The sequence below is a fragment of the Acanthaster planci genome, linkage group LG07 (genome assembly GCF_054643075.1).
Source record: "Acanthaster planci isolate LZ-2023a linkage group LG07, COTS_SCS, whole genome shotgun sequence".
NCBI classification, from domain to species: Eukaryota; Metazoa; Echinodermata; class Asteroidea; order Valvatida; family Acanthasteridae; genus Acanthaster; species Acanthaster planci.
In genome coordinates, this window is record NC_141783.1 from 1,269,808 (window position 1) to 1,295,050 (window position 25,243).

Here is a 25,243-nt window from a genome sequence, read left to right on the forward strand (position 1 = left end):
AACCTCAACTCAGGATTTTCAAGTTGGGTATCTTGGCTGTGCACAACTAGGCTCTGATTCACCTTTATCACCTTATCAAAACCCCTTTCGGAAATACCAAACAATGAAATGACTAGTTGGAAACAATTCATAAGTATTTTCGAGTGATTTTTTTATTGTAACTTCCAGCTATGACACAGGTTTGCGTTTCAATTTTTATCAACAGGTATAGATTTATAGAATAATAAATATTGCAACATATTATTGAATATAATTCGTACTCGTCCCCCTCCGACCCTGCAGGCCAGGAAGCCGGCGTTAATGACTTTCTGAAAAAAAAGTGCGCAAAATCTTGAGAAGGAAATACGCTCATTGCTGTCCCAATCAACACCTATATGTCCATTCAGTGAGCATGTGCCATGCGCACGCGGAATTTCTGTGGAAACGTGTTGTTCAAATGTCCAGTGAGTCGACGAACGTTCGTCGTGTAGTTTCCCTTTCCTGTGTCTGGTAAGGGTGGTTGGGAACGAGTGAACGTGCTTCCTATTTTAAGAAGAGAGATTGAGAGGAATAAGGTTATGAATACCGAAGTCCAGGTATCTGCACATTTTCCGGAAATTTTTGGAAAGTGAGTCAAGATAGAGCAACCCTTACACGAGTTTGATGCCAAAATAATCTCAATGACACAGGTTTTATAAAAACAGACAGATTTCTTTTCTGAAAAGCTATTAATTGGTAACTTTATATTTGCCTATAAGAGAGAGGATAACTTCAAACGCACCTTATTTTTAATGATAATGATTTAGCAAAGAGCACAAGTTTTTCTAACTTTAAGTATGGTCACAATATTTATAACCGCATTGTTACTAGGTTTCCGTCTACAACTTACACAATATTAATATCATTATTTTGAACATGTCAGTCGAGTTCGGGCAGCCTGTTCTTGACACAGATTTCTTGTTCTTGATCTCCAACGGCGGGAACACGACCCAAGAACACTGTTCTCGGAACAGGATCACGCACCACCTCCTTGTCAGGGTCTTACAGGAACACACGGAAAAACTCGTGAGATTTTGATTTTTGAACAGCTGCAAAAATTGCAAGATGGGTTACAAAGCCGGATACAATGGGAAGTTTTGCAAAATTAACAGAAATAATTTTCCATTTCACGGAAACGAATGTTCCTTTATAAATAGAAAGACTTCAGCTCAGTTATCCAAAACTTAACCCTCAAAGAACGTACATGGAAGCCCCCATGTTCCTTGCCACTATACCAGCGATAACCAGTTGCACATTCCCTGGCTTCCGAGCGGCAGACACACACTGTTGAATCATCCCCACCACTTTTTGTGATGAGCCAAAAAATAATAAAGCGGATTTAAAGTACAGGATTTCCAGACGACTACAATGTTTGCAATATCAATGAAAAGATAAAGCAAATGTTAATATGCCATTCCGATGTAGGATTCTGCATCAATTTCATACACATTACAGATATGCACGTATTTTTTTAATGTATTATTTTGACTGTATTTGTATTCTGAACATATTAATATATGTACTATTTTTATTGTTTTATATTGTAGAGCGCCTTACAGCCTTTTTGGATGAGGGCGCTATATAAGTGTGGTATCTTTATCATGCACACCATCCTCCGTACAGTGTATATGATGTCACCCCCTCGCTTTTCAAATTTCCATGGCCGGGCAAGTCATCCCTCTGCCTTTCGCCATTCCCCCTCCCAAATTTCCAGGACAGAATTATTCCACTGCACAATGATCACCGCATTAAAAATTGTCTGGGTTATAGAATTAACAAGTGAGGGTGCATAGTACACCCAGTGAACTGGGTTGTGCCAAAATAGTGGGCAACATGAACTTTTTGTTTATAGGTTAAAATGAGCCAGAAATTGATCAAATGTATGCGATAAATGCGCTTTTTACCCTGCCTTGGTTTGACCCAGTCATATTGCGGTGTCTGTCCTGGCTATTTTGGCCTTTTCCAACCGTTCGTACAGGTCCAGTTTTTCACGCACAAAAAATCCGAATGGTAACATTAACCACGCCAACAGTAATATCAAGTAAACAGGTGAGCTCAAGGTGACGCCGTTGGAGTTGAAATCAATTTGCCTCTTTTTACAATGCTCTTTAAATATTTTATATATTCTGATCTAGTTACATATCATGTTCAATTCACTAACTGTTTTAACACTACACTTCCAAAACCACAGTAAAGATTTTAGTTTGGCCGGTTGTCCAGTGGAGTGCTTGTCAGGGTGTTTTGCTACTTTGTTTATGCTTTTCCGTCGTCCTTTGTTTCCTGGTATATAAGTATTTTATATTCAATGTAGTTAACTCTTTTCGGCGGTGGTGGTTAGGTTTGAATTCAAGTTTGGGTTTTGAACACCAGGCCAATCACACAAAGAAAAATTGGAAATTCATCTTTTGTATCTTGACGAGAGGCGCGTCTCGTGTCTGCTATTACCAGTTTAGTCATCAAGGCAGGGCGCGTAGATATGCCACTCCTTGTAAGCCGAGATCAAAAACTTAATGCGTCGAATGGCATGCTGGGAGGGATCTGCATCGGGTATACGCACAATGGGCGCACTGCCGCCAGCCTGGCCTACCTGCACCTCGGTGTCCGTATGGGCCAGCCAGAAACGACTAACACCGCGAAGGTCAAGTCCCTTGGTCATTGCAGAGTCCAACGGTTCGTACCGACGGCTGATGGTACAGTACTGCTGGGCGAGTACTGTTTGATAGAATTTGAAACTTGTGATTTAAAAACAGCCTCAACTTTTCTGCGTAGCACAAGCGCAAAATACCCCCGATGCGACAGTCTCGTGACATTTCCATTTATTGTTCCATCTTTATTTGTAAGACTTTACAAGAAAAACATCTAGGTCTTCGTTCGTTTTGCTGCATATTTTGAGCCTCTAATAAATGGACAAATTGCAGACAAACTTACCGATTCGGTAGAGGTCATTACTGTTCACATCATACAGATGCACGATGACCTTATCACCATTAACTGGTTGAACACTGAACTCCAGTCGTTGGACGGGCGAGTCAAAATGACCTGCAGCGGGATGCCATATCGGGCCAGACTGCTCAAACATCACCCCGCACACCGTGTTTCCACTTGGTTCCGGTTCTTAAACAACAAAATGTAACCAGTAGGATGAGAAATTTGTCAAGATTAACTAACCAGACGAAAGTAAATACTTGCATTCTTACAAGCTCATAACTATTTCGATCTTCTACAGACTTATGATGCAGGCGATCTGTCATTATCATTTTTCGAACCTGTTGTTTATCTACGATTTCAGTTACCCAGAATCATTCCTCATCCTGCTTGTCTTTCGATGAGAAGAGGAGGAAGATTAAAAAAAACACTATTAAGCAAAAACTCTTTGCAGGTGCAGAGAAATCCTTTGGGCTGCTTTTTAAAAATCCACCCTTTCTTGCGAGAGCATTCTGTTATTTCACACTTTTATTTCTTATAGACTTCCAATTGAGAACTTTGTAAATTGTAAGTTCCTACCTTTGTGCTCAGCCATCTTGATGCACCGATCCTCTCTCTTTGGCATGGCTGCTTTCAACCAGACACGCCTGTCGAACGTGTCATCAGGACCAGCCGGGGATACATCACCGAAATGCAGTGTCCTCATTTTACTCTCAGCGAAAGTAACATTTGCTGCAGTTTATGGTGAAAAGGATAAACATAGAAGAACAAAGTCAAAGACCAATCTGGGTGCCTCATTAACCAGCCGAGTATTACGTACCTTGCGTACACACAGGAAGTTCAATTGCCAATTTTCATTTAAAACGTTTCAAATTTACAGAGTTTGGGTGAACTCTAGTCACCACTTTGCCTGCCCAAAAGGACTTTACTACACACCTTTTAAAATGCTGCTCTTACAAAAATTGCCAATTCGGTGGCGCTCCTCAATTTATCACATTCAACATTTGTAATGTGAATCATTTAAACAAATACTGCTTTTGCCGAATCCGCGACATTCTACACAAACGCGAACACAATTCAATTTGGACCCGTCTTACCTTGTGAATTAAACAAAGCAGTAAGGAATAGCAACAGAACAGACGGGGTCGGTTCCATCTTGCCTGAAACTGCCGCAGAACCAGCGCTTCCTTGCCGAATGGCTCCTTGGACAACGTCGACAAGCATGAAAATCATCAGGAGGGTGCGGCCAGTGGTAAATCAACGTGACGCCATCGAAACTATGGTGACAATTTTGACAAGAGAATTGACTATAATAATCTTGTATAAACAAGTCACGTCTGTTGGTATGTATAAGCAGTCGTCTTTGTTTGATGCACCGCGATCGAGGACAATTCACTCTAACAGCGAGGAATTTCTGAATTTATGTCAACCATAATGTTTATGATAAGCCTACCATGCCTGCAATAGCTCCTGACGAGAATTACGATAATTGAAGACTTGGCATTATGTCAACAAAACACAGAGAGAGTTTTAAAAACAAAAGAAAAATAAAAACTGAACGCACAAACAGAAGGTAAAACAATTGTTAGTTTTTTTTCACAAGCCTTCAGGGGGGGCACACACTGAGTATACAGTGTTGTGATACAAGTCAGGCAGGGTGAAAATCCAAAATTCATCAACATCTCCGTCCCCGACGCGAATCCATCCTTGGGAAGAGTTTCTATTTATTATCTGTCTGTAATTTTCAAAAAACACATATATAGAGAGATAGGGAATAAGCAATAGGTTCAGCTCACTATTCTCTAACATCTGTTAGAACTGGTGTACTATAGAAACAAATGGTCTTGCTTGTATCTTCTCATAGCAGGCATTTAATCTGGCCATAAACATCAAAGTTAAATGCATTGCAAAATAGAATTAAAAAATTTTACTCTTCACGGAGATCGGATTCTAAAAGTTTTGTAACGATAGATACTATTGACCAAGGAATCTCTTGATCGATAAGGTTCTACTAACGTTTGCTATTTCCGTTCTACATTCACCACGCGGACGACTGAAGACGCGCATGCCAGCTTTTCAGAGCCAGTGGTTGATAATGGAACGGCTGCTGGTAGCCGACACAGGAGTCGACTGTAACGTTAAGTATGGTGGACCTGATTGGTCAAAATCAAATCAAGATGCAGATGCCCGATAGTTGTTATCACGGAGTCCTCCGAATGTATGGACTGCGTGAATACAATACCAAAAAAGGTATTTGCAAGGTAATGCGAACTTGATGTCTCTTCCACTGTAATACGTAGGTGCATAACGCTACGGACAAACTGGTGTTCTGTTAATAATACAACGCAGACCCTGAAACCTAAACGAGAAAATGCCTTTGTGTTTCTCACGATTTTTTCCTGATTATGCGTTGAAAATTACGATCGCGATTTATGCATTTTTCATCGATGCCGGAACTCGAAACCATGAGCTAAATATATTAAACTCAGAAGTCAATTTCTCCTTTTTTATAATTATAAGCACTTAAAGAATGTGACGTTTGAGTTCCAGACTTTAAAATGCGTTTCTTGTGTGTTGATTCATGATGTTGCTGCTGACGTTGTAGCTGACGTCGTAGCTGTTGTTGTTGCTGACTTTATAGCTGTTCTTGCTGACTTTGTAGCTGTTGTTGTTGCTGACGTAGTAGCTGACTTTGTTGCTGACTTTGTAGCTGTTGTTGTTGCTGACGTAGTAGCTGATGTTGTTGCTGACGTTATAGCTGTTCTTGCTGACTTTGTAGCTGTTGTTGTTGCTGACGTAGTAGCTGACTTTGTTGCTGACTTTGTAGCTGTTGTTGTTGCTGACGTAGTAGCTGATGTTGTTGCTGACGTTATAGCTGTTCTTGCTGACTTTGTAGCTGTTGTTGTTGCTGACGTAGTAGCTGTTGTTGTTGCTAACATTGTAGCTGATGTTGTTGCTGACGTTGTAGCTGTTGTTGTTGCTGATGTTGTAGCTGATGTTGTTGCTGACGTTGAAGCTGTTGTTGCTGACGTTGTAGCTGTTGTTGTTGCTGACGCTGTAGCTGTTGTTGTCGCTGATGTTGTAGCTGTTGTTGCTGACGTTGTAGCTGTTGTTGTTGCTGACGTTGTAGCTGTTGTTGTTGCTGACGTTGTAGCTGTTGTTGTTGCTGATGTTGGAGCTGATGTTGTTGCTGACGATGAAGCTGTTGTTGCTGACGCTGTAGCTGTTGTTGTTGCTGACGTTGCAGGTGATGTTGCGGCTTCTGCTGTTGTTTTTTGTCACGTAAGCGCCAGGTTTCTTTCAAATGAAAACACGAAATTGAAAACCCACCCTGGCTACTTTTAATCTCAGTTTATAATACCGACCGTTTAAAGGTAAATTTACTTGCTTCGTTGGAATTAGGCACAGAACTGGTGAAACACCCACTCTCCAGGTGCATACTCCCAGGCTGATATACCGACGTGTACCGGAGTTGATATCTCGCCGTGGTATGCTGTGGCGTTCCACTCCAAGAAAGCCTGGTCGTGTCCTCCTTTACCCACGGTCACTATGCCGTCCTTGTAAGCGACCCAGAAGGGGCGGCTTTCTTCGGCAGTGACGAGAAGTTCCTCGTGGTCGTAAACTGATCGTCCCCCGAGCAGCTGCTCGCAAGTTGGTGAATAATCGGGCAAAAAGCAGGCTCTTACGGCTGACTTGTGCATATTGAAGCCACCAACGGCTGTAGAATTGTAATCAAATATATTTCGTGACCGAGGATTACGTGAAAGGGCGGCACAATAAAACTTGGGTAAATTTGAACTCTGTCTTCCTACTAAACTGTACAGGCATTGGGCCAGGATGGTCACTGACTGATTAATAAAAAAACACATTACCCTCATCCTAGCGCATGTCACACACGTGATATCATAGTCTCCATCCACAGCCCAAACCATAATCCAGGGACCGTTTGTACTCGTACCTATCGGCACCACTCTCACGTGAACATTTAATGACATTAAAGCGCCCAAGCTTATCATAAACCACACTTCGCTTTTCCCTCTTCAATTTAATTTGTTTTATAAACAAAGACCGATTTCTGGCTGTCAAATAGCGTTCTACACCAACTCTTTGCTTGAAAAATTCTGTGTACGATTCTACCAGGACATCTTGCTTTCGAGCAAGACACGGGCGACCGACACTAAAACGACCTATCGAGCCTGTGTGCGTCCTGGAAACTTTGTTGCGTTTGTTGGCTTTATTTCATGACGAAAATGATTTCCTCCATTGTTTCAAAAAGCTGGGTAATTATTTAATTAAAGGGACAGCGTGGATAAATTTGGGTAAAATAAATAATTGTGCGGTAAATTCAAGTGATTGTCACCGATACTCACTTATCCACGCAAACGAAGATTCCTCTGTCTTCTCTTCCGCCAAGACTAAAATGGCGTCGCGCCTGGTCTTCACGTGGAAATCCAGACGAAAAGACTCGTACAGGGGCTGCAGGATGAACGTGATTCCAGGTGGGTTTGAAGGCTCCAAGGCAAATGAACAAGCTGGAAGGAAATATTCAGACAAGGTCATAATTTGCACGATTCACTCGTCTTCTGAATTTGGCGGTTGAATTAGAAAACACAATACGCTGATTGGACCAAGGATATGTACGGTGCCCAATACGAGACATTTGGAATGGCATGCTTTGACTTGTTGATGCTTGGATATAATACCACAATTTGTGCCTCATGTATTATATTATTAAGGTGCTGATCAACCCTAGGGCACGGCTGCATGGTTTCCCAAAGGCACGTCATACCAATTTGGTGCTGGGGCAGAAGCGGAGCAATCTATTGTATTTTAGGGTGAAGCAACTATGTAACTCGAAAAGCAGAATTCGCCTTTGTATCAAGGCTCAAGTGCTGCAGCAAAGGAAATATGTAGGATTATTACAAAAAATCTACAGCGCATGCATACACGCCCATTCACTGTGTATTGGCGGTACGCCACTGAGGTGGTTTTATAGACGCAAAATATCAACGTGAAGCATGCACGCGCTGCCGATAGAAAATGCAAAAGTGCAGGGTTTTATTAATAAGAATAACTCACATGTCGTAGAGCCGAGATCGCCTGGTTTTCCACGACACTGTGCTTTGAAAGCCTTGAAAGCCCTCTGGCGGAGCAAGCCAAGATCGTCACCGGCTGACGCCTTGGTCACAGCACTACACATCTCTCCATGCACGGCTAGCAAGCAGAAGGAGCAAACCAGCCCAAGAGCCAAAGTTAGGATCAAAACGTAGCGCAGATCATTCATGTCTATCCAAATCTTCTTCATTTCTTGCTTACTGGATTTAAACTGTGCTACGACACACCTCCGTACAATGTCGCATTTCGGTACATGTGCGTGCTTGCTAAAGTCAATTTTTAGTTGCCATAGCAGCCACAACGGCTGGTTGTTGCGTTTAATGAGTTCAAACAAACTGTCAATATGCATACATTGCATAGGACATTAACCACTTCGCTGTAAATTATAGACTTTTTGACGGGCGCCGACAAACAACATTTGAGCAATGAAAATGCCTGGCTACCGTCGGCTGAAATTGAACGAGTGGCTTCCATTGGCTGATATTAATCAAATGGAACAGCAGCATAAAAATATTCACTGCGCTGGAATGCTAAGAACTGGACAGAAAATATCGATCGACGGAGTATTTACAGCAATTCGTTAAGTTCCTCTTCGTGTTACAAAATGTGTAGGCCTACTCATCCTCTCTTGGGGCACGTTATGATAGACCAACGTTGAATACAATATTATGTTATGCACGGCGTCAAACAGCGCAAAGTTCCATCAGCGACTATCACTCCACGGGGTTTTGCCTGTTGGTCTTATAATTCGTACTGTTTTGTACTGGAAATCGAACAGTGCCAAACAAATGCATGAAATGCACTGCTACAAATTCTTATGTAAATTTACGTAGGATCTTATGTCAATTCTCATTACAAAATAATGTTATGCCCCACAGAGATTCATTTTGCACATGAACAGATTATTTTTTGTGTATTTACAGAGACTTTTTTCCCTATTAAAACGGTTAATGTTTTATTATGTAATTAGGAAAAGAAAACAATTTAGACGAGTTTGAGGGTGACTGCTATAAAGTTGAGGGAGGTTACTTACGCTCTTTACTGCGTGACGACCATAACATGAAGGATTTCTATATATTTAATGTGTCAAGACTTACTCTCTCACAATACAACTACAATAGTTCCTGACGACAAATTATGACAATTGAAGACTTGGCATTATGTCAACAAAAACAGAGAGAGAATTTTAAAAACAAAACGAACAGACAAAAGGTAAAAAATTCTTAGTTTTTTTTTCACAAGCCTTTGGGGGCAAACACTGAGTATACAGTGTTGTAATATACGTCAGGCAGGGCGAAAATCCAAAATTCATCAACATCTTCCCGACGCGAATCCATCCTTAGAAATAGTTTCTAATTATTATCTGTCTGTAATTTTTCAAAATAATTTTGAAAGACAGAGTTTCAAGTGGTTGAAAAATAAATATAGACATATACAGAGAGCTACAAAATGAAAAATAGGTTCAGCTCACTATTCTCTTACATCTGTTAGAACTGTTGTACTATAGAAACCAATGGTCTTGCTTGTATCTTCTCATAGCAGGCATTTAATCTGGCCATAAACATCAAAGTTAAATGCATTGCAAAATAGAATTCAGAAATTTTACTCTTCACGGAGATCGGATTCTAATAGTTTTGGACGATGGTTACTGTTGACCAAGGAATCTCTTGATCGACAAGAATCTACTAACTTTCGCTATTTCCGTTCTACGTTCGCCAAGCGGACGACTGAAGACGCGCATGCCAGCTTATGAGAGTAACCGACACAGGAGTCGACTGTAACGTTAAGTACGGTGGACCTGATTGGCCAAAATCGAATCAAGATACAGATGCCCGATAGTTGTTATCACGGAGTCCGCAGAATGTATGGACTGCGTGAATACAATACCAAAAAAGGTATTTGCAAGGTAATGCGAACTTGATGTCTCTTCTACTATAATACGTAGGTGTATAACGCGACGGACAAACTGGTGTTCTGTTAATAATACAACGCAGACCCTGAAACCTAAACGAGAAAATGCCTTTGCGTTTGTCACGATTTTTTCCTGATTATGCGTTGAAAATTACGATCGCGATTTGTGCATTTATCATCGATGCCGGAACTCGAAACCATGAGCTAAATATGTTAAACTCAGAAGTCAATTTCTCCTTTTTTATGATTATAAGCACTTCAAGAATCTGACGTCTGGGTTCCAGACTTTAACATGCGTTTCTTGCGTGTTGATTCATGACGTTGTTGCTGACTTGTAGCTGACGTTGTAGGTGTTGTTGTTGCTGACGTTGTAGGTGTTGTTGTTGCTGACGTTGTAGGTGATGTTGAGGCTTCTGCTGTTGTTTTTTGTCACGTAAGCGCCAGGTTTCTTTCAAATGAAAACACAAAATTGAAAAACCATCCTGGCTACCTCTCATCTCAGTTTGTAATACAGACCGTTTAAAGGCAAATTTACTTGCTTCGTTTGAATTAGGCACAGAACTGGTGAAACACCCACTCTCCAGGTGCAAACTCCCAGGCTGATATACCGACGTGTACCGGAGTTGATATCTCGCCGTGGTATGCTGTGGCGTTCCCCTCCAAGAAAGCCTGGTCGTGTCCTCCTTTACCCACGGTCACTATGCCGTCCTTGTAAGCGACCCAGAAGGGGCGGCTTTCTTTGGCAGTGACGAGAAGTTCCTCGTGGTCGTAAACCGATCGTCCCCCGAGTAACTCATGGCAAGTAGGTGAATCCAGCAAAAAGCAGGCTCTTACGGCTGACCTGTGCATGTCGAAGCTACCAATGGCTGTGGAATTGTAATCAAATATATTTCGTGACTGAGGATTACGTGAAAGGGCGGCACAATAAAACGGGTAAATTTGAACTCTCACAATTGAAAAGTAGATGTCGATTTGACGAGTCTTGGACACAAACAGCAATGCGAATATTTAGACTGCCACCAACAACACTACTCGAAAAGGAAACTTCAAAATATCGACATGTTTTATGTTATCCTGCAATGTCATCGCTTTCATAGCTTTGGATAACTTTGATATACCTCTGTCTTGGGCCAGGACGGTCGCTGACAGGTTAATAAAAAAGCATATTACCCTCATCCTAGCGCATGTCACACACGTGATATCATAGTTTCCATCCACAGCCCAAACCATAATCCAGGGACTGTTTGTACTCGTATCTATCGGTACGAGTACTACTCTTACGTAAACATTTATTGATATTAAAGCGCCCCGCTAAGAGCTTTTCATAAACCGCACTTAGCTTTTCCCTCTTCAATTTAATTTGTTTTATAAACAAAGACCGATTTCTGGCTGTCAAATAGCGTTCTACACGAACTCTTTGCTTGAAAAATTCTGTGTACGATTCTACCAAGACATTAAGATCTTGCTTTCGAGCAAGACACGGGCGACCGACACAAAACGACCCATTGAGCCTGTGTGCGTCCTGGAAACTTTGTTGCGTTTGTTGGTTTTATTTCATGAGGAAAATGATTTCCTCCATTGTTTCAAAAAGCTGGGTAATTACTTAATTAAAGGGACAGCGTGGATAAATTTGGGTAAAATAATTGTGCAAGTAATTCAAGTGATTGTTACCGATACTCACTTATCCACGCAAACGAAGATTCTTCTGTCTTTTCTTCCGCCAAGACTAAAATGGCGTCGCGCCTGGTCTTCACGTGGAAATCCAGACGAAAAGGCTCGTACAGGGGCTGCAGGATGAACGTGATTCCAGGAGGGTCTGAAGGCTCCAAGGCAAATGAACAAGCTGGAAGGAAATATTCAGACAAGGTCATAATTTGCACGATTCACTCGTTTTCTGAATTTGGCGGTTGAATTAGAAAACACAATACGCTGATTAGACCAAGGATATGTACGGTGCCCAATTCGAGACATTTGGAATGTCATGCTTTGACTTGTTGATGCTTGGATATAATACCACAATTTGTGCCACATGTGTAATACTGTTGAAGTGCTGATCAACCCTAGGGCACGGCTGCATGGTTTCCCAAAGGCACGTCATACCAATTTGATGATGTGGCAGAAGCGGAGCAATCTATTGTATTTTAGGGTGAAACAACTATACAACTTGAAAAGCAGAATTCTTCTTTGTATCAAGGCTCAAGTGCTGCAGGAAGGAAATATGTAGGATCATTACAAAAAATCTACAGCGCATGCATACGCGTCCATTCACTGTGCAGTGATGGTGCGCCAGGAGGTTTTTATAGACGTAAAATATCAACGTGAAGTATGCACGCGCTGTCGATAGAAAATGCAAAAGTGCAGGGTTTTATTAATAAGAATGACTCACATGTGGTAGAACCGAGATCGCCTGGTTTTCCACGGCACTGTGCTTGGAAAGCCGTGAAAGCCCTCTGGCGGAGCGAGCCAAGATCGTCACCGGCTGACGCCTTGGTCACAGCACTACACATCTCTCCATGCACAGCTAGCAAGGAGAAGGAGCAAGCCAGCCCAAGAGCCAAAGTCAGGATCAAAACGTAACGCAGATCTTTCATGTCTATCCAACTCGTCTTCACTTCTTGCTTACTGGATTTACACTGTGAGACGACACACCTCCGTACCATGTCGCATTTCGGTACATGTGCGTGCTTGCTAGAGTCAATTTTTAGTTGCCATAGCAGCCACAACGGCTGGTTGTTGCGTTTAATGAGCTCTGCTCGAAGAGCCACTAAATAATAAACAAACTATAAATGAGCATACATTGCATAGAACATTATCCACTTCGCTGTAATTTATAGACTTTTTGACGGGTGCCGACAAACAAAATTTGAACAATGAAAATGCCTGGCTACGGTCGGCTGAAATTGAACGGGTGGCTTCCATCGGCTGATATTAATCAAATGAAACAGCAGCATGGGAAACTTCACCGCGATGTAATGCTAATAACTGGACAGGAAATATCAATCGACAGAGTATTCACAGCATTTAATTAAGGTCCTCTTCGTTTTATAAAAATGTGTAGGCCTACACGTCCTCTCTAGGGACAAGTCATGATAGACCTTGAATGCTGAATACAATATCATTATGTTATGCATGGCGTCAAACAGCGCAAAGTTCCATCAGCGACTATCACTCCACGGGGTTTTGCCTGTTGGTCTTATAATTCGTACAGTTTTGTACTGGAAATCGAACAGTGCCAATGAAATGCATAAAATGCACTGTTACAAATTCTTATGTAAATTTACATAGGATCTTATGTCAATTCTCATTACAAAATAATGTTATGCCCCACAGAAATTCATTTTGTACATGAACAGATTTTCATTTGTGGATTTACAAAGACGTTTTTTCCGACTAAAACGGTTAATGTTTTAGTATGTAATTAGGAAAAGAAAACAATTTAGACGAGGTTGAGGGTGGCTGCTATAAAGTTGAGGGAGGTTACTTACGCTCTTTACGGCTTGACGACCATAACATGAAGGATTTCTATATATTTAATGTGTAAAGACTTTAACTCTCTCGCAATACAATTACAATAGTTCCCGACGAAAAATTATGACAATTGAAGACTTGGCATTATGTCAACAAAACACAGAAAGAGTTTTAGAAACAAAACGAACAGACAAAAGGTAAAACAATTGTTAGTTTTTTCACAAGCCTTCGGGGGGCACACACTGAGTATACAGTGTTGTAATACACGTCAGGCAGGGCGAAAGTCCAAAATTCATCAACATCTCCGTCCCCGACGCGAATCCAACCTTGGGAAGAGTTTCTATTTATAATCTGTAATTTAAAAAAAACACATATATAGAGAGATAGAGAATAAACAATAGGTTCAGCTCACTATTCTCTAACATCTGTTAGAACTGGTGTACTATAGAAACAAATGGTCTTGCTTGTATCTTCTCATAGCAGGCATTTAATCTGGCCATAAACATCAAAGTTAAATGCATTGCAAAATAGAATTAAGAAATTTTGCTCTTCACGGAGATCAGATTCTACAAGTTTTTTGACGATGGTTGCTGTTGACCAAGGAATCTCTTGATCGACAAGAATCTACTAACTTTCGCTACTTCCCTTCTCCGTTCACCAAGCGGACGACTGAAGACGCGCATGGCAGCTTATGAGAGTTACCGACACAGGAGTCGACTGTAACGTTAAGTACGGTGGACCTGATTGGTCAAAATCGAATCAAGATACAGATGCCCGATAGTTGTAATCACGGAGTCCGCAGAATGAGTGGACTGCGTGAATACAATACCAAAAAAGGTATTTGCAAGATAATGCGAACTTGATGTCTCTTCCACTGTAATTCCTAGGTGCATAACGCGACGGACAAACTGGTGTTCTGTTAATAATACAATGCAGACCCTGAAACCTAAACGAGAAAATGCCTTTGCGTTTGTCACGATTGTTTCCTGATTATGCGTTGAAAATTACGATCGCGATTCATGCATTTTTCATCGATGCCGGAACTCTAAACCATGAGCTAAATATATTAAACTCAGAAGTCAATTTCTCCTTTTTTATAATTATAAGCACTTAAAGAATGTGACGTTTGAGTTCCAGACTTTAAAATGCGTTTCTTGTTTGTTGATTCATGATGTTGCTGCTGACGTTGTAGCTGACGTCGTAGCTGTTGTTGTTGCTGACGTTATAGCTGTTCTTGCTGACTTTGTAGCTGTTGTTGTTGCTGACGTAGTAGCTGACGTTGTTGCTGACGTAGTAGCTGATGTTGTTGCTAACATTGTAGCTGATGTTGTTGCTGACGCTGTAGCTGATGTTGTTGCTGACGTTGTAGCTGTTGTTGTTGCTGACGTTGTAGCTGTTGTTGCTGACGTTGCAGGTGATGTTGTGGCTTCTGCTGTTGTTTTTTGTCACGTAAGCGCCAGGTTTTTTTCAAATGAAAACACGAAATTGAAAACCCACCCTGGCTACTTTTAATCTCAGTTTATAATACCGACCGTTTAAAGGTAAATTTACTTGCTTCGTTGGAATTAGGCACAGAACTGGTGAGACACCCACTCTCCAGGTGCATACTCCCAGGCTAATATACCGACGTGTACCGGAGTTGATATCTCGCCGTGGTATGCTGTGGCGTTCCACTCCATGAACGCTTGATCGTGTCCTCCTTTACCCACGGTCACTATGCCGTCCTTGTAAGCGACCCAGAAGGGGCGGCTTTGTTCGGCAGTGACGAGAGGTTCCTCGTGGTCGTAAACCGATCGTCCCCCGAGCAGCTGCTCGCAAGTTGGTGAATAATCGGGCGAAAAGCAGGCTCTTACGGCTGACTTGTGCATATTGAAGCCACCAACGGCTGTAGAATTGTAATCAAATATATTTCGTGACCGAGGATTACGTGAAAGGGCGGCACAATAAAACTTGGGTAAATTTGAACTCTGTCTTCCTACTAAACTGTACAGGCATTGGGCCAGGATGGTCACTGACTGATTAATAAAAAAGCATATTACCCTCATCCTAGCTCATGTCACACACGTGATATCATAGTCTCCATCCACAGCCCAAACCATAATCCAGGGACCGTTTGTACTCGTACCTATCGGCACCACTCTCACGTGAACATTTAATGACATTAAAGCGCCCAAGCTTATCATAAACTACACTTCGCTTTTCCCTCTTCAATTTAATTTGTTTTATAAACAAAGACCGATTTCTGGCTGTCAAATAGCGTTCTACACCAACTCTTTGCTTGAAAAATTCTGTGTACGATTCTACCAGGACATCTTGCTTTCGAGCAAGACACGGGCGACCGACACTAAAACGACCTATCGAGCCTGTGTGCGTCCTGGAAACTTTGTTGCGTTTGTTGGCTTTATTTCATGACGAAAATGATTTCCTCCATTGTTTCAAAAAGCTGGGTAATTATTTAATTAAAGGGACAGCGTGGATAAATTTGGGTAAAATAAATAATTGTGCGGTAAATTCAAGTGATTGTCACCGATACTCACTTATCCACGCAAACGAAGATTCCTCTGTCTTCTCTTCCGCCAAGACTAAAATGGCGTCGCGCCTGGTCTTCACGTGGAAATCCAGACGAAAAGACTCGTACAGGGGCTGCAGGATGAACGTGATTCCAGGAGGGTCTGAAGGCTCCAAGGCAAATGAACAAGCTGGAAGGAAATATTCAGACAAGGTCATAATTTGCACGATTCACTCGTCTTCTGAATTTGGCGGTTGAATTAGAAAACACAATATGCTGATTAGACCAAGGATATGTACGGTGCCCAATACGAGACATTTGGAATGTCATGCTTTGACTTGTTGATGCATGGATATAATACCACAATTTGTGCCTCATGTATTATATTATTAAGGTGCTGATCAACCCTAGGGCACGGCTGCATGGTTTCCCAAAGGCACGTCATACCAATTTGGTGCTGGGGCAGAAGCGGAGCAATCTATTGTATTTTAGGGTGAAACAACTATATAACTTGAAAAGCAGAATTCGCCTTTGTATCAAGGCTCAAGTGCTGCAGGAAGGAAATATGTAGGATTATTACAAAAAATCTACAGCGCATGCATACACGCCCATTCACTGTGTATTGGCGGTACGCCAGGTGGTTTTATAGACGCAAAATATCAACGTGAAGCATGCACGCGCTGCCTATAGAAAATGCAAAAGTGCAGGGTTTTATTAATAAGAATAACTCACATGTCGTAGAGCCGAGATCGCCTGGTTTTCCACGACACTGTGCTTTGAAAGTCTTGAAAGCCCTCTGGCGGAGCAAGCCAAGATCGTCACCGGCTGACGCCTTGGTCACAGCACTACACATCTCTCCATGCACGACTAGCAAGCAGAAGGAGCAAACCAGCCCAAGAGCCAAAGTTAGGATCAAAACGTAGCGCAGATCATTCATGTCTATCCAAATCTTCTTCATTTCTTGCTTACTGGATTTAAACTGTGCTACGACACACCTCCGTACAATGTCGCATTTCGGTAAATGTGCGTGCTTGCTAAAGTCAATTTTTAGTTGCCATAGCAGCCACAACGGCTGGTTGTTGCGTTTAATGAGTTCAAACAAACTGTCAATATGCATACATTGCATAGAACATTATCCACTTCGCTGTAAATTATAGCCTTTTTGACGGGTGCCAACAAACAACATTTGAACAATAAAAATGCCTGGCTACTGTTGGCTGAAATTGAACGGCTGGCTTCCATCGGCTGATATTAATAAAATGGAACAGCAGCATGAGAAACTTCACTGCACTGGAATGCTAATAACTGGACAGAAAATATCGATCGACAGAGTATTCACAGCAATTCGTTAAGTTCCTCTTTGTGTTACAAAATGTGTAGGCCTACTCATCCTCTCTTGGGACACGTTATGATAGATCAATGTTGAATACAATATCATTATGTTATGCACGGCGTCAAACAGCGCAAAGTTCCATCAGCGACTATCACTCCACGGGGTTTTGCCTGTTGGTCTTATAATTGGTACTGTTTTGTACTGGAAATCGAACAGTGCCAATGAAATGCATGAAATGAACTGTTACAAATTCTTATGTAAATTTACGTAGGATCTTATGTCGATTCTCATTACAAAATAATGTTATGCCCCACAGAGATTTATTTTGTACATGAACAGATTTTCATTTGTGGATTTACAAAGACGTTTTTTCCGACTAAAACGGTTAATGTTTTAGTATGTAATTAGGAAAAGAAAACAATTTAGGCGAGGTTGAGGGTGGCTGCTATAAAGTCGAGGGAGGTTACTTACGCTCCTTACGGCTTGACGACCATAACATGAATGATTTCTATATATTTAATGTGTCCAGACTTACTCTCTCACAATACAACTACAATAGTTCCTGACGACAAATTATGACAATTGAAGACTTGGCATTATGTCAACAAAACACAGAGAGAATTTCAAAAACAAAACGAACAGACAAAAGGAAAACAATTCTTAGTTTTTTCACAAGCCTTCGGGGGCAAACACTGAGTATACCGTGTTGTAATATACGTCAGGCAGGGCGAAAGTCCAAAATTCATCAACATATCGCCGACGCGAATCCATCCTTGGAAATAGTTTCTAATTATTATCTGTCTGTAATTTTTCAAAATAATTTAAAAGACAGAGTTTCAAGTCGTTGAAAAATAAATATAGACATATACAGAGAGATACGGAATGAACAATAGGTTCAGCTCACTATTCTCTAACAACTGTTAGAACTGGTGTACTATAGAAACAAATGGTTTTGTTTGTAACTTCTCATAGCAGGCATTTAATCTGGCCATAAACATCAAAGTTAAATGCATTGCAAAATAGAATTAAGAAATTTTGCTCTTCACGGAGATCAGATTTTACAAGTTTTTTGACGATGGTTGCTGTTGACCAAGGAATCTCTTGATCGACAAGGATCTACTAACTTTCGCTATTTTCCTTCTCCGTTCACCAAGCGGACGACTGAAGACGCGCATGCCAGCTTATCATGGCAAGTGGTTGATAATGGAACGGCTGCTGGTAGCCGACACAGGAGTCGACTGTAACGTTAAGTACGGTGGACCTGATTGGTCAAAATCAAATCAACATACAGATGCCCGATAGTTGTTATCACGGAGTCCGCAGAATGTATGGACTGCGTGAATACAATACCAAAAAGGTATTTGCAAGGTAATGCGAACTTGATGTCTCTTCCACTGTAATACGTAGGTGTATAACGCGACGGACAAACTGGTGTTCTGTTGATAATACAACGCAGACCCTGAAACCTAAACGAGAAAATGCCTTTGCGTTTGTCACGATTTTTTCCTGATTATGCGTTGAAAATTACGATCGCGATTTGTGCATTTATCATCGATGCCGGAACTCGAAACCATGAGCTAAATATGTTAAACTCAGAAGTCAATTTCTCCTTTTTTTTATGATTATAAGCACTTGAAAGATCTGACGTTTGGGTTCCAGACTTTAAAATGCGTTTCTTGCGTGTTGATTCATGACGTTGTTGCTGACTTGTAGCTGATGTTGTTGCTGACGTTGTAGGTGATGTTGAGGCTTCTGCTGTTGTTTTTTGTCACGTAAGCGCCAGGTTTCTTTCAAATGAAAACACAAAATTGAAAAACCATCCTGGCTACCTCTCATCTCAGTTTGTAATACAGACCGTTTAAAGGCAAATTTACTTAATTCGTTTGATTTAGGCACAGAACTGGTGAAACACCCACTCTCCAGGTGCGTATCTCCAGGCTGATATACCGACGTGTACCGGAGTTGATATGTCGCCGTGGTATGCTGTGGCGTTCCACTCCATGAAAGCCTGATCGTGTCCTCCTTTTCCCACGGCCACTTTGCCGTCCTTGTAATCGACCCAGAAGGGGCGGCTTTCTTCGGCAGTGACGAGAAGTTCTCTGTGGTCGTAAACAGATCGTCCCCCGAGCAGCTGGTCGCAAGTTGGTGAATAATTGGGCGAAAAGCAGGCTCTTACGGCTGACTTGTTCCTGTGGAAGCCACCAATGGCTGTGGAATTGTAATCAAATATATTTCGTGACTGAGGATTATGTGAAAAGGCGGCACAATAAAACTTGGGTAAATTTGAACTCTCATAATTAAAAAGTAGATGTCGATTTGACGAGGCTTGGCCACAAACAGCAATGCGAATATTAAGACTGCCACCAACAACACTACTCGAAAACGAAACTTCAAAAAATCGATATGTTTTATGTTATCCTGCAATATCATCGCTTTCATAGCTTTGGATAACTTTGATATACCTCTGTCTTGGGCCAGAAAGGTCGCTGAGTGGTTAATAAAAAAGCATATTACTCTCATACTAGCGCATGTCACACACGTGATATCATCTCCATCCACAGCCCAAACCATAATCCAGGGACCGTTTGCACTCGTACCTATCGGTACGAGTATTACTCTTACATGAACATTTAATGATATTAAAGCACCCTGCTAAGAGCTTTACATAAACCACACTTAGCTTTTCCCTCTTCAATTTAATTTGTTTTATAAACAAAGACCGATTTTTGGCTGTCAAATAGCGTTCTACACCAACTCTTTGCTTGAAAAATTCTGTGTACGATTCTACCAAGACATTAAGATCTTGCTTTCGAGCAAGACACGGGTGACCGACACAAAACAACCCATTGAGCCTGTGTGCGTCCTAGAAACTTTGTTGCGTTTGTTGGTTTTTATTTCATGACGAAAATGATTTCCTCCATTGTTTCAAAAAGTTGGTTAATTATTTAATTAAAGGGACAGCGTGGATAAATTTGGGTAAAATAATTGTGCAAGTAATTCAAGTGATTGTCACCGATACTCACTTATCCACGCAAACGAAGATTCCTCTGTCATCTCTTTCGCCAAGACTAAAATGGCATCGCGCTCGGTCTTCACGTGGAAATCTAGACGAAAAGGCTCGTACAGGGGCTGCAGGATGAACGTGATTCCAGGAGGGTCTGAAGGCTCCAAGGCAAATGAACAAGCTGAAAGGAAATACCCAGACAAGGTCATAATTTGCACGATTCACTCGTGTTCTGAATTTGGCGGTTGAACTAGAAAACACAATATGCTGATTAGACCAAGGATATGTACGGTGCCCAATACGAGACATTTGGAATGTCATGCTTTGACTTGTTGATGCTTGGATAAAATACCACAATTTGTGCCACATGTGTAATACTATTCAAGTGCTGATCAACCCTAGGGCACGGCTGCATGGTTTCCCAAAGGCACGTCATACCAATTTGGTGCTGGGGCAGAAGCAGAGCAATCTATTGTATTTTAGGGTGAAGCAACTATGTAACTCGAAAAGCAGAATTCGCCTTTGTATCAAGGCTCAAGTGCTGCAGCAAAGGAAATATGTAGGATTATTACAAAAAATCTACAGCGCATGCATACACGCCCATTCACTGTGTATTGGCGGTACGCCAGGTGGTTTTATAGACGCAAAATATCAACGTGAAGCATGCACGCGCTGCCGATAGAAAATGCAAAAGTGCAGGGTTTTATTAATAAGAATAACTCACATGTGGTAGAGCCGAGATCGCCTGGTTTTCCACGACACTGTGCTTTGAAAGCCTTGAAAGCCCTCTGGCGGAGCAAGCCAAGATCGTCACCGGCTGACGCCTTGGTCACAGCACTACACATCTCTCCATGCACGGCTAGCAAGCAGAAGGAGCAAACCAGCCCAAGAGCCAAAGTTAGGATCCAAACGTAGCGCAGATCATTCATGTCTATCCAAATCTTCTTCATTTCTTGCTTACTGGATTTAAACTGTGCTACGACACACCTCCGTACAATGTCGCATTTCGGTACATGTGCGTGCTTGCTAAAGTCAATTTTTAGTTGCCATAGCAGCCACAACGGCTGGTTGTTGCGTTTAATGAGTTCAAACAAACTGTCAATATGCATACATTGCATAGAACATTATCCACTTCGCTGTAAATTATAGCCTTTTTGACGGGTGCCAACAAACAACATTTGAACAATAAAAATGCCTGGCTACTTTTGGCTGAAATTGAACGGCTGGCTTCCATCGGCTGATATTAATAAAATGGAACAGCAGCATGAGAAACTTCACTGCACTGGAATGCTAATAACTGGACAGAAAATATCGATCGACAGAGTATTCACAGCAATTCGTTAAGTTCCTCTTTGTGTTACAAAATGTGTAGGCCTACTCATCCTCTCTTGGGGCACGTTATGATAGACCAATGTTGAATACAATATCATTATGTTATGCACGGCGTCAAACAGCGCAAAGTTCCATCAGCGACTATCACTCCACGGGGTTTTGCCTGTTGGTCTTATAATTCGTACTGTTTTGTACTGGAAATCGAACAGTGCCAATGAAATGCATGAAATGCACTGTTACAAATTCTTTGTAAATTTACGTAGGATCTTATGTCAATTTTCATGACAAAATAATGTTATGCCCCACAGAAATTCATTTTGTACATGAACAGATTTTCATTTGTGGATTTACAAAGACGTTTTTTCCGACTAAAACGGTTAATGTTTTATTATGTAATTAGGAAAAGAAAAAAATTTAGACGAGGTTGAGGGTGGCTGCTATAAAGTTGAGGGAGGTTACTTACGCTCCTTACGGCTTGACGACCATAACATGAATGATTTCTATAATTTAATGTGTCCAGACTTACTCTCTCACAATACAACTACAATAGTTCCTGAAGACAAATTATGACAATTGAAGACTTGGCATTATGTCAACAAAACACAGAAAGAGTTTTAAAAACAAAACGAACAGACAAAAGGTAAAACAATTGTTAGGTTTTTTCACAAGCCTTCGGGGGCAAACACTGAGTATACCGTGTTGTAATACACGTCAGGCAGGGCGATAGTCCAAAATTCATCAACATCTTCCCGACGCGAATCCATCCTTGGAGATAGTTTCTAATTATTATCTGTCTGTAATTTTTCAAAATAATTTTAAAAGACAGAGTTTCAAGTCGTTGAAAAATAAATATAGACATATACAGAGAGATACAAAATGAACAATAGGCTCAGCTCACTATTCTCTAACAACTGTTAGAACTGGTGTACTATAGAAACAAATGGTTTTGTTTGTAACTTCTCATAGCAGGCATTTAATCTGGCCATAAACATCAAAGTTAAATGCATTGCAAAATAGAATTAAGAAATTTTGCTCTTCACGGAGATCGGATTCTACAAGTTTTGTGACGATGGTTACTATTGACCAAGGAATCTTTTGATCGACAAGAATCTACTAACGTTCGCTATTTCCGTTCTACGTTCACCACGCGGACGACTGAAGACGCGCATGCAAGCTTATGAGAGTAACCGACACAGGAGTCGACTGTAACGTTAAGTACGGTGGACCTGATTGGTCAAAATCAAATCAAGATGCAGATGCCCGATGGTAGTAATCACGGAGTCTGCAGAATGTATGGACTGCGTGAATACAATACCAAAAAAGGTATTTGCAAGGTAATGCAAACTTGATGTCTCTTCCACTGTAATACGTAGGAGCATAACGCTGCGGACAAACTGGTGTTCTGTTAATAATACAATGCAGACTCTGAAACCTAAACGAGAAAATGCCTTTGTGTTTGTCACAATTTTTTTTACCTGATTATGCGTTGAAAATGACGATCGCGATTTGTGCATTTATCATCAATGCTGGAACTCGAAACCATGAGCCAAATATGTTAAACTCAGAAGTCAATTTCTCCTTTTTTATAATTATAAGCACTTAAAGAATGTGACGTTTGGGTTCCAGACTTTAAAATGCGCTTCTTGTGTGTTAATTCATGATGTTGTTGCTGACGTTGTAGCTGACGTTGTAGCTGATGTTGTTGCTGATGTTGTAGCTGTTGTTGTTGCTGACGTTGTAGCTGTTGTTGCTGTCGTTGAAGCTGTTGTTGCTGACGTTGTAGCTGTTGTTGTTGCTGACGTTGTAGCTGTTGTTGTTGCAGGCGTTGTAGCTGTTATTGTTGTTGCGGACGTTGTACGGTAGCTGTTGTTGCTGACATTGTAGATGTTGTTGCTGACGTTGTAGCAGTTGTGGTGACGTTGTACCTGTTGTTTTTGCTGACGTTGTAGCTGTTGTTGTTGCGGACGTTGTAGCTGTTATTGTTGTTGCGGACGTTGTACGGTAGCTTTTGTTGCTGACATTGTAGATGTTGTTGCTGACGTCGTAGCTGTTGTTGCTGACGTTGTACCTGTTGTTTTTGCTAACGTTGTAGCTGTTGTTCTTGCTGACGTTGTAAGTGTTAAGTGTAAGTTGCGGCTTCTGCTGTTGTTTTTTGTCACGTAAGCGCCAGGTTTCTTTCAAATGAAAACACGAAATTGAAAAACCATCCTGGCTACCTGTCATCTCAGTTTGTAATACAGACCGTTTAAAGGCAAATTTACTTGCTTCGTTTGATTTAGGCACAGAATTGGTGAAACACCCACTCTCCAGGTGCATATTCCCAGGCTGATATACCGACGTGTACCGGAGTTGATATGTCGCCGTGGTATGCTGTGACGTTCCACTCCATGAAAGCCTGATCGTGTCCTCCTTTACCCACGGTCACTATGCCGTCCTTGAATGCGATCCAGAAGGGGCGGCTTTCTTCGGCACTGACGAGAAGTTCCTCGTGGTCGTAAACCGATCGTCCTCCGAGTAACTCATGGCAAGTAGGTGAATCCAGCAAAAAGCAGGCTCTTACGGCTGACTGGTGCATGTCGAAGCCACCAATGGCTGTGGAATTGTAATCAAATGTATTCTGTGACTGAGGATTACGTGAAAGGGCGGCACAATAAAACGGGTAAATTTGAACTCTCATAATTGAAAAGTAGATGTCGATTTGACGAGGCTTGGCCACAAATAGCAATGCGCATATTAAGACTGCCACCAACAACACTACTCGAAAATGAAACTTCAAAAAATCGATATGTTTTATGTTATCCTGCAATATCATCGCTTTCATAGCTTTGGATAACTTTGAAATACCTCTGTCTTAGGCCAGAAAGGTCGCTGACTGGTTAATAAAAAAGCATATTACCCTCATCCTAGCGATGTCACACACGTGATATCATAGTCTCCATCCACAGCCCAAACCATAATCCAGGGACTTACGTGAACATTTAATGATATTAAAGCGCCCCGCTAAGAGCTTTTCATAAACCACACTTATAGCTTTTCCCTCTTCAATTTAATTTGTTTTATAATCAAAGACCGATTTTTGGCTGTCAAATAGCGTTCTACACCAACTCTTTGCTTGAAAAATTCTGTTTACGATTCTACCAAGACATTAAGATCTTGCTTTCGAGCAAGACACGGGTAACCGACACAAAACGACCCATCGAGTCTGTGCGCGTCCTGGAAACTTTGCTGCGTTTGTTGGTTTTATTTCTTGACTAAATAATTTCCTCCATATTGTTTCAAAAAGCTGGGTAATTATTTAATTAAAGGAACAGCGTGGATAAATTTGGGTAAAATAATTGTGCGAGTAATTCAAGTGATTGTCACCGATACTCACTTATCCACGCAAACGAAGATTCCTCTGTCATCTCTTTCGCCAAGACTAAAATGGCATCGCGCCTGGTCTTCACGTGGAAATCCAGACGAAAAGACGCGTACAGGGGCTGCAGGATGAACGTGATTCCAGGAGGGTCTGAAGGCTCCAGGGCGAATGAACAAGCTGGGAGGAAATACCCAGACAAGGTCATAATTTGCACGATTCACTCGTGTTCTGAATTTGGCGGTTGAATTAGAAAACACAATACGCTGATTA

The 25,243-nt window shown here is 41.4% G+C and overlaps 5 protein-coding genes across 13 annotated transcripts in view; all 5 read right to left on the minus strand.

Moving 5' to 3' along the window:
- Positions 1-167: 167 nt before the first annotated feature.
- Positions 168-25,243, minus strand: part of LOC110979743 (uncharacterized) — a 71,891-nt gene continuing 46,815 nt past the window's right edge. For 8 of the 9 annotated variants that reach the window (XM_087139030.1, XM_087139034.1, XM_087139035.1 and 5 more), the window contains 2 exons: positions 24,989-25,150; positions 23,754-24,207 (listed from right to left, as the gene is read on the minus strand). In XM_087139030.1, the coding sequence (XP_086995156.1) occupies positions 23,891-24,207; positions 24,989-25,150 (479 nt within the window). In that variant the 3' untranslated portion in view covers positions 23,754-23,890. Of the gene's footprint in view, positions 2,731-2,946; positions 3,133-3,522; positions 3,676-4,040; positions 4,221-23,753; positions 24,208-24,988; positions 25,151-25,243 lie in introns of those variants that run through there. The other variant, XM_087139036.1, reaches the window with a different exon arrangement.
- LOC147798505 (uncharacterized) lies at positions 6,236-8,393 on the minus strand. Its single transcript, XM_087139058.1, has 3 exons — positions 8,023-8,393; positions 7,314-7,475; positions 6,236-6,661 (listed from the first exon to the last, which is right to left on the minus strand). The coding sequence occupies exons 1-3, from the start codon at positions 8,246-8,248 to the stop codon at positions 6,342-6,344; spliced, it is 708 nt and encodes a 235-aa protein (XP_086995184.1). The 5' UTR covers positions 8,249-8,393; the 3' UTR covers positions 6,236-6,341.
- LOC110979714 (uncharacterized) lies at positions 8,677-12,710 on the minus strand. The gene is made up of 3 exons (XM_022235754.2): positions 12,356-12,710; positions 11,651-11,812; positions 8,677-10,835 (listed from the first exon to the last, which is right to left on the minus strand). Exons 1-3 carry the CDS (start codon positions 12,627-12,629, stop codon positions 10,519-10,521), a joined length of 753 nt encoding a protein of 250 aa, XP_022091446.2. The 5' UTR covers positions 12,630-12,710; the 3' UTR covers positions 8,677-10,518.
- LOC147798506 (uncharacterized) lies at positions 13,820-18,581 on the minus strand. The gene is made up of 3 exons (XM_087139507.1): positions 16,679-18,581; positions 15,975-16,136; positions 13,820-15,322 (listed from the first exon to the last, which is right to left on the minus strand). The coding sequence occupies exons 1-3, from the start codon at positions 17,070-17,072 to the stop codon at positions 15,003-15,005; spliced, it is 876 nt and encodes a 291-aa protein (XP_086995633.1). The 5' UTR covers positions 17,073-18,581; the 3' UTR covers positions 13,820-15,002.
- LOC147798507 (uncharacterized) lies at positions 18,579-21,821 on the minus strand. Its single transcript, XM_087139505.1, has 3 exons — positions 21,008-21,821; positions 20,303-20,464; positions 18,579-19,487 (listed from the first exon to the last, which is right to left on the minus strand). Exons 1-3 carry the CDS (start codon positions 21,399-21,401, stop codon positions 19,168-19,170), a joined length of 876 nt encoding a protein of 291 aa, XP_086995631.1. The 5' UTR covers positions 21,402-21,821; the 3' UTR covers positions 18,579-19,167.

What these genes read in the sequence shown, in the direction of transcription:
- LOC147798505 (XM_087139058.1), bottom strand. Translation starts at nt 8,248, where the DNA reads ATGAAGAAGATTTGGATAGACATGAATGATCTGCGCTACGTTTTGATC. An exon ending in CGATCTCGGCTCTACGACAT is followed by an intron (nt 7,476 to 8,022) that starts GTGAGTTATTCT and finishes ATTTCCTTCCAG; the next exon opens with CTTGTTCATTTGCCTTGGAG. An exon ending in ATCTTCGTTTGCGTGGATAA is followed by an intron (nt 6,662 to 7,313) that starts GTGAGTATCGGT and finishes ACAATTCTACAG; the next exon opens with CCGTTGGTGGCTTCAATATG.
- LOC110979714 (XM_022235754.2), bottom strand. Translation starts at nt 12,629, where the DNA reads ATGGTACGGAGGTGTGTCGTCTCACAGTGTAAATCCAGTAAGCAAGAA. An exon ending in CGATCTCGGTTCTACCACAT is followed by an intron (nt 11,813 to 12,355) that starts GTGAGTCATTCT and finishes ATTTCCTTCCAG; the next exon opens with CTTGTTCATTTGCCTTGGAG. An exon ending in ATCTTCGTTTGCGTGGATAA is followed by an intron (nt 10,836 to 11,650) that starts GTGAGTATCGGT and finishes ACAATTCCACAG; the next exon opens with CCATTGGTAGCTTCGACATG.
- LOC147798506 (XM_087139507.1), bottom strand. Translation starts at nt 17,072, where the DNA reads ATGCAATGTATGCATATTGACAGTTTGTTTGAACTCATTAAACGCAAC. An exon ending in CGATCTCGGCTCTACGACAT is followed by an intron (nt 16,137 to 16,678) that starts GTGAGTTATTCT and finishes ATTTCCTTCCAG; the next exon opens with CTTGTTCATTTGCCTTGGAG. An exon ending in ATCTTCGTTTGCGTGGATAA is followed by an intron (nt 15,323 to 15,974) that starts GTGAGTATCGGT and finishes ACAATTCTACAG; the next exon opens with CCGTTGGTGGCTTCAATATG.
- LOC147798507 (XM_087139505.1), bottom strand. Translation starts at nt 21,401, where the DNA reads ATGCAATGTATGCATATTGACAGTTTGTTTGAACTCATTAAACGCAAC. An exon ending in CGATCTCGGCTCTACCACAT is followed by an intron (nt 20,465 to 21,007) that starts GTGAGTTATTCT and finishes ATTTCCTTTCAG; the next exon opens with CTTGTTCATTTGCCTTGGAG. An exon ending in ATCTTCGTTTGCGTGGATAA is followed by an intron (nt 19,488 to 20,302) that starts GTGAGTATCGGT and finishes ACAATTCCACAG; the next exon opens with CCATTGGTGGCTTCCACAGG.